The following is a 12,668-nucleotide window of genomic DNA, read 5'->3' on the forward strand; positions in this document are numbered from 1 at the left end:
TAAGTGATAAAATTAGTGTGCAAAAGTTTGAGAAAAAATAGGATATTTACATAGTCTCAAAGTATCTCCCCAAATATATTATTACAAAGGAAAATTTTTTTAACTTTTCAATGGGAAAAAAACATAAGATACCTCCATCATCAAAGGTAATGTCACCAGAAATAAGATATGTATATCCTGATATAATTAATGGAAAACGGAACATCACTTCTATAGTATTATTGACGAACAATGCATAACCTCAATCACTATGAAAACCTCAAACACAAATTGAGTAATAATCTCCAAAAAATTGACCTGTACACTTCAAGAGTGACAAGGTTATGAATGAAAAAGACTCAGTAACTGTCACAAATTGGAGATTAAAGAAATGTGATATCTAAACACAATATGGTGCTCTGGATTGTATCCTAGAACAGAAAATGGACACTAGTGAAAACATTGGTGATATGTGAATATGGTATTTAATATAATTGTATCGATGTTAACTTTCTAGTTTGGATCATTAATAATATAGTTATGTAAGGTGTTAACAGGTTAAAGTGGATGAAAGGTATATGGAAATTCTGTACTATTTTTGCAAATATTCTGTGAGTAAAAAATTGCCTCAAAATAAAAGGCTAAAACATGACAAAATTAGCGTTTTATATTTATTTTTGATAACTTTGAAGCTATCCTAAAATCAAGTACTAATTTTATAATTAGGAAAAAATGTATTGTATTATAATTATCAATTTATATTATTGACATACTTCTATATTACTGTCAAATGGATAACCAAATTATTGAGTAAGCGTTATTGAATCAACAATTGAATGCATCGTGCAGATCAGGTAATGATTTTCATTCCAAAGGAAAACGATTAAGCCAAGAATAAGAATGACAGCTATTATTATTGAGTCATTAGTCTAAATGATATAATATCTATTTTTTCATTGCTTCTCACAAACCTGTTAGATATATTGTTACCATTCCTATTTTATAGATAAGCAAAGTAAGACTGAACACCTAGATAACTTGCCAAAGTTGACACACCTCCTAATTTAAACTTTTAGAATTTTCCAATATCCAAACTCTTAACAACTAATGTCTGCTAGTGTTGCCACTTAATCTGTTACCCATAATATATTTAACAAAGAGTTCCATGCACTTGGCTCTGTAAGAGCAGCACAAAAATTATCCAAAATAAGCTGCTTTCAAGAATCTAGCCACTGATTGAAGCAACAAATTATATGTATTTGCATTTAAGTAAAATAACTTACATATAGATGCTTCTCATCTTACAATGGAGTTATGCCCTGATAAACCCATTGTAAATGGAAAATATCATAAGTTGAAAGTGCATCTTCCACAAATGGCATTTTTCCATTTATAATAGGTTTATCCAGCAGTAACACCATGCAAAGTTGAGAAGTATACTGAATGTCCATAGATGTTGCACCATAGTAAAGTTGAAAAATCATGAACAAGCCATCATAAATTGAAATAATCAGGATATATATATGTATATACACCACCACAATATTGCAAAAGAATAGGCAATATGCTAAATAAGCAAAATGAACAGTAAGCACTTACTTTTCTAACCAATTATTATTTCTAAAAAGATTGTTTTATGGCAAAACTTGGTGATCCAGCATTCTTACAGTTAAAATAATTTATAAATATATGATGATTTTTCTATTTTGTTAATATTTAAGGCAAAAATTCTCAAGCTTTAATGTACATAAGAATCACCTAGAGACTTTTTTTAATGATGGTCTCCTTGGTACTACCCTTTAATATTCTCAGTCTGTTGGCTTGAATAAGGCCTGAAACCTGAATTTTTAACTAGCCCTCCTCATGATTCTGATGCAGGTGGTCCTCAGGAGTCTAAGGTTTTCAATAATTCCAATGTTTAGGAGAAAAAACACAAATGTTTATATTTACCATAAGTGTTCTGTCAATTATACATCACATGTTTTTAAAAGATATTTATATCATAAAATTATACTACAAAGTACATGAACATGCACTCCAATAACAAATTATATTATACATTAAGAGTGTGTCTTGCTGCTCTCTCCATATTGGGTTTATTGTGCGTGTGTGGTGGTTTTTGTTTTTGTTTTTTTCATTTTTAAACCACATTCATATATCTGAGAAAATCAGAAGCATTTGGAGAGGCTTATTCCCAGAAAACCTTAAATATCAACAGAAATTCACCACTTTATGAAAAAAGCAGTATGGATCTAACAATAACGAAATGCGCTTCCTAAGCAGAGCTATGTTTTGATCCCATCTGGTAGTTGTTATATACCTACTTTTTACGTCACTTGCTTTCTGAAAATTGACTAGGTCAACATCTTTGATATCAAAGCCTCATTAGTCAAAAGGGGGGAAAAAGACACTAGAAAGAAATAACCTTCTCTAAATAATTTCGGTTTTCCAGAATTAGCAAGAACAAGTGGAGTTACAAATAAATGTTGGAGGCACTCCAGCAACTTAACACATTCAATATGCAATGGGAAAATTCTGCCTTAAAAACTTGCTTATTAGACCCTTAGAACATAATTTTCATGATGAATGAGCAAGTCTTGCTGATGCTGGTACAGGGACTTTGTCATTAAATCAAAGCTATACTAAGAGTCTTTGGCTATAATATATCCTCACTCTATCCAACTGAGTTTGTGGATTAATCTCCATTTCATCTTCTGAGAGCTTAATCTCCATTTTCATCTTCTGAAAGCACCTCTCGAGTTCTGAGCTACTTAGAATTCAACATGAGTTTGGTATTTAAGCTCAATGTAGGAGCCACTGTATAAATGGCACTTCTTCAATTTCTGTGTTATTCTTGCTGTATTGCATAAAAATTTTCATTAAGACAAGACTACAAGACATTGCCATAAGAAATTAAATATCTAAATACAATGTGAATCAAGAAAAATAGTTCCCTCTCTCTCGCGGGTACTTAGAATGTACCATATATTCTCTTAACTCAGCTTTGAAGATATATTCCAAGACCTCTAGGTCTGGAAATAACCTAAAACCCTGCCCAATCTCAGCATTATCTTGACAAAGATAATCAAATTTCTGATAAAGAATTTCTTGGGGGGAGGAAGTTACTTTTATTTTTGTGAATACTTTATTTGCCCTCTTCTTAATTTATGTAAATGTAACTGATACAAGCATTTTTTGGATCCTCAGCCTTCTCCTTGTTCAAGATAATGTTAAACAATAACTTACTTTTAAATAATTTTTTGAAATAAAATTTACATAACATAAAATTTGCCATTTTACAGTGTGCAATTCATTGGTTTTTAGTATATTCAGAGTGTTGTTGTGTAACCATCACCACTACGTAATTCCAGAACATTTCCATCATTACAAAAAAAAACTCTACCTATTAGCAGTCACTCCTAACTTTCCCCTACGTCCCAGGCCCTGGCAACCACTAATCTACTTTATGTCTCTAAGGATTTGCCTATTTTAGACATTTCATATAAATGGAATCATTAAATATGTGGCCAAAAAGACCTGACATTTTATAGCACCTTGTATCAGAGTACTTTCATATTTTATTGGAGGGGAAGATGTGAAAGCTCATTTTATAATGGGATTCTTTTTTATTGTTTAATTGGCCTTAAACGAGCAAGTTACTTATTAACTAGATAAAATGTTTTCAAATCCTAGCTTAGCACTTTTTAGCTATGTGAACTTGGATAATTTTACAACTCTCTGGACCTCAGTTTCTCATCTGCGAGGCTGGAAAACATTGGCAACCTTTCAGGATTATCATGAGGATTACAGATGTAGCTATCATGAGCCTGAGACAATATCTATTATTACTTTACAAACATTGTCTAATTTCTATTTTAATTTGGAACTCAGATGTTGATGATATGCTAGTAATAGAGCCTATATAATAGTGGAAAGAATGATAAATGAATAATCAAGAGATTTGGACTCTAGGCTGAGTTCTGCCATTAACTGGCTTCATAAGTAGCATGCCCTTAAATGTATCTCCTTATGTCTTTGATGTCCAGTTCCATCATCTGTAAATTAAGGAGCCAGTCTAAAACCTAGATTCCAGTTGATCTCTACAGTCCGCTAGTCAAAATATATACAAATCTATTTATTTAAAATAATGGTGTCAGTAATTAATAACCTTCCAAAACAATCTATGTCAGAAAATAGAAAAGAATACTCCCTAACTCACTATGTGAGGTCATCACCCTAATACCAAAACCAAACAAAGATATTGTAAGAAAAAAAAACACAAATCAGTATCTCTCATAAACATAAATGCAAAAACTCTCTACAAAATATTACCAAATCAAGTCCAACAATGTATAAAACACTGACAACACCAAACACTGGTGAGCAGGTGGAGCAAGAGGAACCTCATTCATTGCTGGTGAGAATACTATGTAGTACAGCCACTATCGAAGACAGCTTGGCAATTTTAAAAAATACTAAATACTCTTACAATATAATACAGTAATCACACTCCTTAGTATTTACCCAAAGAAATTGAAAACATGTCCACACAAAGATCTACACATAGATGTTTATCCCAGATTTATTCATAATTGCCAAACTTGGAGGCAACTCAGATATCTTTCAGTTGATATACGAATAAATAAACTGTGATACATCAAGACAATGGAATATAGTTCAGTGATAAACAGAAATGAGATATCAAGCCATGAAAATACATGGAGGAAATGTAAATGCCTATTACTAAATGAAAGAAGCCAATCTGAAAAGGTTATGTACTGTATGATTCCAACTATATAATACTCTTAAAAAGGCAAAACTATAGAGAAAGTAAAATAATCAGTGATTGCCAGAGGTTAGTGGAAAGGGAGGAATGAATAGGCAGAGCACAGAGGATCTTTAGGGCAGTGAAATGACTCTGTATGATACTATAATGGTGGATATATGTTATTATAAATGTGTCCAAAACTATAGGATGTCCAACACCAAGTCCTAATGCAAACTGCGGACTTTGGGTGATAATAGTTCATCAATTGTAACAAATGTACCACTCTGGTGAGAGTACTTATTAATAGAGGAGGCTATGCATATGTAGGGGCAGGGGATATATGGGAAATCTCTGTATCTTCTGCTTTATGTTGCTGTGAACCTATGTCACTCTAAAAAATAAGACCTATTAAAAAATATATACGTGTGTGTGTGTGTGTGTGTGTGTGTGTGTATATATATATACACACATCCATAAAAGATGCAACACACACAAATTATTCCCTTTTTCTTAAAAAACAAAAAGTAATACACCCCAAGGAGTATCTGAGACAACAGTTTGTGGTACAAGAATATATTAAAACTTCAATTTAATTTTATTTTACCTAAAAATAAAACACAAAACTTAACTAATATTTACTACATAAATTGACAATGGTGTCCTCACAGGAAGTCAAATGATCACTTTCATGTGTCCTATGTGATATGAGAAAGGAAGAGTTGAAGTCTCTCTCACAGAAGGGCTGAGAGTGGCATCCAAATTTCTCCATTTCTTGCAGCTCATCGTAATGCACTGCCATCTATGTATGCCCAGTTTAGACTTCTGAGGCAACCATCATTCAAGGTTAGAAAGAAATGATATATTGGAAGTATGACTGTATTCTGACCATGCTCTCTGACTTTATTTGAGTTCCAGACCTTGGTCCAGATATTTTCTAACTCTTCTTCATAAACAAGCCCACTTCCTAATCTGATCTCAATATTTTTATCATAAACATAATACTAATAAGTAAGTGAACATAATACCCATAGTCTTCAGTTTCTACCACTCATTCTCAACCTTAGCATCCTATATATGTGTTTTATTTTGACAGTCACTCACCATGCTAGAGTAACAATTCAAGTCATGAAAGTAGAAACAGAAATTAATTTCTTATACTGCATTTTGCTTCTTACAGACTACAAGGTGTAGTGACTATGTTTCCTTTAAACTCAGATTATAATTTCAATTGAAATTGAATAGAAAAAGCAATATTACTTAGCCAATCCATGTGCTCTTTTTGTTACTTTGACATTTTAGTCCCATTTTTTCCTTGATTTAATAATACTACAGATTTTTTTGTAACTTTTTCCCACAAAAAAAACCAATTCAATAAACTGGGCCATTTGAAATATGGAATTCGCATTTTCTAAAAGTGCTAAATCTAATCATCTATCCTATATTATCAAATTACCTTTTAAAAGTGAACTTTACTATAGTTTCATACGGTAGGGAAATTTTATGAGTAAGCTCAGAATCTTAGAAGGGATCCAAAGAGGACTCACTACAGATCACCCAAGATTAAATGTCATAAGATATAAATATTTGTTATATATTCTCCTGGAAGTTTCTTACATAGCCTGATAATTTTTAAACTGTTTGGCTATTCCTAAAAGCAAATTCGACATTGAATATCAAAGAAAATGTGAAATCATAATGCAATCCTACATATTGGGCTTCATATTTTACAAGGTTAATTCCATCTTACTAAAATATCACCATTATTACTGTTACATATATTCTCCATATACATCCATCTCAAAAAGATTATAATGATGATTAAGTATTTGAGGAGAAAGCAGCAGTCTCTTAAAAAGTTAAATCAGGTCCTACTTGTAGTCTAGCTAGAGTGTGAGGTTTCACATATATAGAGTGTTTGCCTGCCTTATTTATTGCTGCATCTCAAGCACCAAGAATGTGTTTGGCCAACAGTAGGCACTTAAGAGAATGCATCTTTATGACACACTTTTTCTATAACTTCAGACATAACAGCCAGTAGCTAGAAAACCAAACCGTACACTAAAGCCAACAAGAGTGAATGCCCTAACCCTTAGAGTGATTAGAGTGTACGAAATGCAATGATGGCTTGTCCAGCAAAAGGAAATTATCACTGAAGCTTCCTAAGAAGGACTGGAAAAAAAGAGAAACATATCTAGGCCTCCTCCACCCATATCCTTCAAATGTACTTTATATATATTATACTAAATGGAGGTAAACGCTGGGAGGCTTAATGAGAATCTGTTCCTCCATTTCACTTGTCAGGATTAATATATTCATTCATTTGACATACTTATCCATTCTTATTATTTTTCTTTCTCTCTCATTTCTCTATCTATCTACCTCTGACTACTTCTGTCCCATATCTAATTTTGGCTTTTAATGCCTGTCCAATTGGCTCTCCAAGAATATTGCAAAGTTTTTATAATTATAAGTAAAAAACTCCATCTCCCACCTCCACTATGAAGAGTCTTTCCAGTGCTCCATTTTCTACTCTTCCTTCTTGATAGACAGTACTGACAAGCCACTTTTCATAAAAACTGAAACCTATACATTATCTCAGTGTCTATATTGAGATGAATATAGCAATGATATATTCATTTTATAGCAGCAGTAACAATAGCTAGTAAGTTTTATTGAACACTTACTCAATGCCAAGAACTTTATATAAGTTATTTAACTTACTCATCCCAAAACTCAGGAGATATACAGTAACATTACCTTTTCATTTTTCAGTTGAAGAAACTATAACTTATAACTTTCCCAATATCATATAACAAATAAACAGCAGTGTTGGGCCTTGACTACCTTCTAAATATTATACCATATTGCCTCTCACATAATTATCTGCAAAGTCATCTGATTAATTTTCTAAAACAGAGCCCAAGTATGAAAACTTCAGTCCAGGAACTGATCATGTTAAGCCTGGTTATGAATGTGATGTAAAAAATATTAAATTTTTTAAAAATTTCTGAACTAGTTTTAGATGACCTATATTCCAGTCCTAGTTTCATCACTGGGTGATCTTAGACATGTTATTCAAACTCCCTGTGCCTCAACTTCTCACCTTGAAAATAAAAATAATCAAATCTGCTTTAACATGTTTGTTCTGAAAACTAAACAAAGAAAAGGTCATAAAAGCAACTGGGGGAGTTGCTATACAAGTATAAAACTGGACCAGTAATTCAGCATCCTCTCTAGCCCCTCAGACTTGTTTTTCTTATAACGATCTGCTAATATGATTCTCTCTTACCATTAAACTGTCACTATTTTCTACTGGCCATTAAGCTCACAACATGCAAACTTTTGACTCTGGCCTTCGAAAATTTCCATCAGATGTATTGTAGACCTACTTTTCTGGAAAGACTTGTATTTTCTCTGCTCTTTGAAGCTATAAATTAGTTGTCCATCTAGCCCAGTAATGTCATCCTCTTTTAAATTCCTCTAGTTAATCCTCACTTGTTCCTAAGCCCTTTAACTGTTCCCCACAAGTGACGATCCATAAGCCACATCAAACTGGCTTCTGCCTTCTTTTCTAGGACAGGTTCCAACACCCCACCCCTACCACCAGCCAAAAAAAAGGGTGGGGGGGTTCCCTATATCTAACCTTCTCCAAATTCCCATACCACGATTCCTGTGCATAGTTCCTTTCTCTCATCCAGAGAACAAGAGTTCCCTGGTATCGTTAACATTATTCTGAGTACTAACAGAATCCTAATTTATGTATTTGTTCAAGTTTGGGAAGATGGACAAATCTTTTACACTTACTTTTTTATAACTCCACTTTGATGCCACAAAGAAATATCTCTATTTTTAGGTAGGCAGGGTAATTGACATACTTCCTTCTCCAGTTCCCTTTCTCCTGGCCCCCTCCCCTCACACTGCCCCTGCCCTCTATTGAGGTTCTATTCTTGGTGGTAACTCCTTGCATTCTTCCTATCACTCTGCTCCCTCCCTGCCCAAACCTGGCGTCCTTAGGAGAACTGGGCATGCTCAGTCGCCAAAGCTGATTCCGGGGATGAAAACTGGAATCTTTTTGCAGCATTTGAGCCCGGCAGGAGAGGTAAGGCCCTGAAAATACAGTGGCCCAGAATTTGCCCACTCCTCCTATGGAAGCATTTTGTTGAAAGCCTAAGAATGGACTCAGAAATGGACAGCTCACCACCAGTCCCTTCCGTGCAGGTGGGTCACCAACCTTAGTAACAGGGAGCCGAGAAACAGCCCCGTTCTCTGGTTTGGTGCAGGGAGGGGATTTCTGCTGAGATAGCACTGATAGATGGCTGGAAGCTACGACTGTCATCTCTGTTGCAGCAAGAAAATACTGTGTTTTTTTTTTTTTTTTTCCTTTTTCGTTAAACACAGCAACAGCAACAGCAGCCGCTCCAGACTGAAAAAGATGTTGTCTGAAGATCTCAAAGTCTGCGAGCCAGACAGAGAGATTGTGGAGAGGATAGGCAAATCAATCACTTACACAAAAATTAAATTTAGGGAAACAGCTTAAGAACCCAGAGATAAACAGATGGACTATTACCAAATGACAGTTCAGAAACCTTTCTGATATTCAAATCTGACTTGTGTGCCTGTCCCCCCAAAATGCATACCTTCTTTGTACAAAAACCATGACACATTTCCCTTCGACAGAGACTAACACACACATACACACACACACACACACACACACACACACACACACACACACACACGATCCTTCTGTTCTTTCCCCTGGTTTCTGTGGAGACTAAATCTCTAGAGCTGCAGCAGCAGCAGATTCCCTCACCTCACTGCCTGGCGATGAGGCAGGGGGAGGAAATTCAACAGGGATTAAACATGCTAAAAGGGGGCTTCGTTGCAAGGGCTTAAACCACCACACAACCTAAGAAATAGAGAGATAAAGCAGTAACAGGCAGGCAGAGAGACACGTAACTGCCCCTGCTGCTAAAACCTAGCCATTTCTTCAAACAGCAGCAAACATGAGACATTTCATCACCGTAGTGCATCCATATTGAGAAGTTGCGGGGGGGAGGATCGTGTGCTTTGCTTTATGCATTTCAGTCTCTCAAGATGGGAGGAGACCCCTGTCCCTATGTCGTGGGAGCTATCCACCACCCCAAAAGTACACTCGCTGCACCTAGCTAGCAGACCACTTGCCTAACAGGTTTTGCAGCAAACGCGGTTAATTTATGTGATAGCAGGTTGTCTCTTACCGTGGGCAGCAGCGGCTCCATTTGGGCTCCCTGGTCTTTAATCTCCATGTTTTGTAACGCCTCTGGAATAAGCACTTTGCTCTGCAGTGTCTTCAGTGTCTTACACTGAGCCCGGCACTCGCTCTGCTTAGTATTCGGATCAGGTAGCTCTGAAGCAGGAGGCAATTGCACACTCCAACTCACCAGAGTCACATGGCTCCTACTCACTCGGGCTGCTGGCCAGGTTTTGCACTGAATGCCTTGGATCCCTGGGCCGGTAAGGGAGATCCCCCAAGCCCTGTATCACTGCCCACACCTGGCTACTACTATAAAATACAGCATGCAATGCTACAAGTCTAATGGGCATTAAGAATCTCACCTAAGATGTTCACTTCTCATATAGACTAGTCCAAGTTGGCCTCCAACCAAATCAGTCTGATTTTGACACTTTGAGGCAACTCACTTCATTCCCAGAACCCCATAGGAGACATAATTCAAGCAAGATGATGAAAATAAGGTTTACTAGGTGTCCCACTCCGAGTGCCTGGGGACTTTTAAAAGAGATAAGATGACCTTAATATTAGCATGTCTTAGTGAGACTGAACTATTCACCACCAACGATAACAAAATCAAGCATTTAAGTCATAGTTGACTCAATAAGGATTGAACAGATATTTTCAGTATTTTAAAAGTGAAAAACTTGGGTAAATCACACTATTAAAAATAAAGTATATGTTTTTCTATGATTTCTCAACAAAAGAAATAAATATTTTGTTGACAGAGAAAGAAAATATTTTGATAGTAGGAATGATCAAGATACTAAAGCACTTTGAAAAGACAATGAAACTGACAAGAATAGCCCAAGCACATACCCCTTTGCCTAAAAGTCTCAACAAAATCGGGCTAGGGGATTATTTAAATAATCCATGGAAGAAAACACAAGCTCTTTTGTAGGAAGTAGTTGGTGAATATCATCAAGTAACTACACATATTTCCTAAAACTTACTGTAGATTTAAAGTATTTTAATGAAGCCCATATTATCAGTGAATTCCAGACTAAGTGTACAGAGGTTACAAATGAAGAGTAGTAAAGAACTTTCAAGGACTAAAAGAGGATGACTAAAAATTATTAACACAGTTTATCTTAAATAAGAAAATTTTCACCAGATTCTAAAACCTTTCATCAGCAGGAGTGAATATTAAATTATTTTAAGCAATACATCAAAATTTTCCATGATGCTCATTGCAGGTAGAATTATGGATAACTTTTATTTTCCTTCTCAATACAATTATTTACAACAACCTTCTATTATTTTTATCAAAAAAAATATTTTTATCAAAAAATTTATTTTTAAAACCCTAATGATTAGTATATTTAAGTGGCTACTTTGTACATAGCATACTGAGTTGATACCAAGGATTTAAATAACAAGATATCTAACTAGAAATTTACTGATATGGGGCTCAATTTGGTCTACCACAGACTGATGAATAAAAGCTACCTTCTCATTCAAATTACCAGAATTAACAATCACAAACAATTTATTAGAATAAAAATAATAACTCCACTTTAGAAAGATTATTTCTATCCCATTAAGCCTATTTTATCCTGTTTTTATTCCTTCAAAATTAATTTAAATATAACTAAGAAAAAGTCTGGCCCTTAATACCAAAAGCCAAAATGAAAGTAAAATTACTTTTTATCAATATTTTCTCAAAATGCATATTATTAAACTACAAAGGTACTTTGCTGGAACAACCATTGCTTGAATGCTTACTATATGCCAGAGCTACTATTTCTGCCAATATAGTAGGACTTAGCCAGGGTTGCAATAGCAGACAGTCTATTTCTAAAGATCAAGAAAGCCTATGTATCTAAAGTTCTCTGATCCAAGATGTCAAATACTAGCCAAGCAAAATAAAGTGGAGAAAGAGAAAATGATCCTCGTTTAATCCGTTACCTATCTAATAGAATATATTACAATTAATGTCCATGACCTGAGAGAATGCATCCACATACTAAATAAATCCCAATGAAGAAGATATGTATAAAACTAATAACTCCTAGGAAGAAAACCATCATTAGGTAGTAGAATTTTTGCTAGCAAAATCACATAATTTTACAGCTCAACTTCTCCATTGATTTTCATACTCAAAAAGTGAAGAGACACGGATGGGAACAGGAAATACAAATTGCATGAACAACTTTTTCTCAACTGCAGTATCTGCCTTGGAGATACTGACATGTCCTTGGTAGGGGTGAGAAGAAGTAGATGAGGATATACTTTTTGAAAAATACTCACAGGTAAATTTTATATTTCTTTCATTCTGGAGCTTTTTCCACTACAGTAAAATTTCCTTGGATCTGAGAAGATTAAAAATAGGTTCCTGTTTAGCCTTCTCCTATTTAAAAATCCAATGAGATTCTATTAGTACAATTTGACAGCAACGATTTCAATCATCACATTAAAGTATTGCAAGACTGAATTTGTCCAAAGAAGTAAATGTTCCAGACACTGTACTGGAATAAGACAATAGTCCGATTTTCACTCAATCAGTCCTACTATGTGTGAGGTACCACACTACTTCCTGTCATACACAGAATATTCAAGTGGAATTTTCCTCTCTGAAAAATGAAATAAGAGTAGGAATCGGCCACAAGCCAACCATACAGACAGAGGAAAACCAGAAAGCACTAAACA

The 12,668-nt window shown here is 34.8% G+C and overlaps 1 protein-coding gene across 6 annotated transcripts in view; it reads right to left on the reverse strand.

The window, feature by feature from the left end:
* SLC4A10 (solute carrier family 4 member 10) overlaps positions 1-10,191 on the reverse strand; it is a 359,094-nt gene extending 348,903 nt beyond the window's left edge. For 5 of the 6 annotated variants that reach the window (XM_064382673.1, XM_064382670.1, XM_064382671.1 and 2 more), the window contains exon 1: positions 9,988-10,190. In XM_064382673.1, coding sequence (XP_064238743.1) covers positions 9,988-10,035 — 48 coding nt within the window. In that variant the 5' untranslated portion in view covers positions 10,036-10,190. Of the gene's footprint in view, positions 1-9,987 lie in introns of all 6 variants that reach the window. The other variant, XM_012440527.2, reaches the window with a different exon arrangement.
* Positions 10,192-12,668: the final 2,477 nt, after the last annotated feature.

The sequence above is a fragment of the Aotus nancymaae genome, unplaced genomic scaffold, assembly GCF_030222135.1.
Source record: "Aotus nancymaae isolate 86718 unplaced genomic scaffold, 86718_ANA_hifiasm-v0.15.2.pri h1tg000029l, whole genome shotgun sequence".
NCBI lineage: Eukaryota > Metazoa > Chordata > Mammalia > Primates > Aotidae > Aotus > Aotus nancymaae.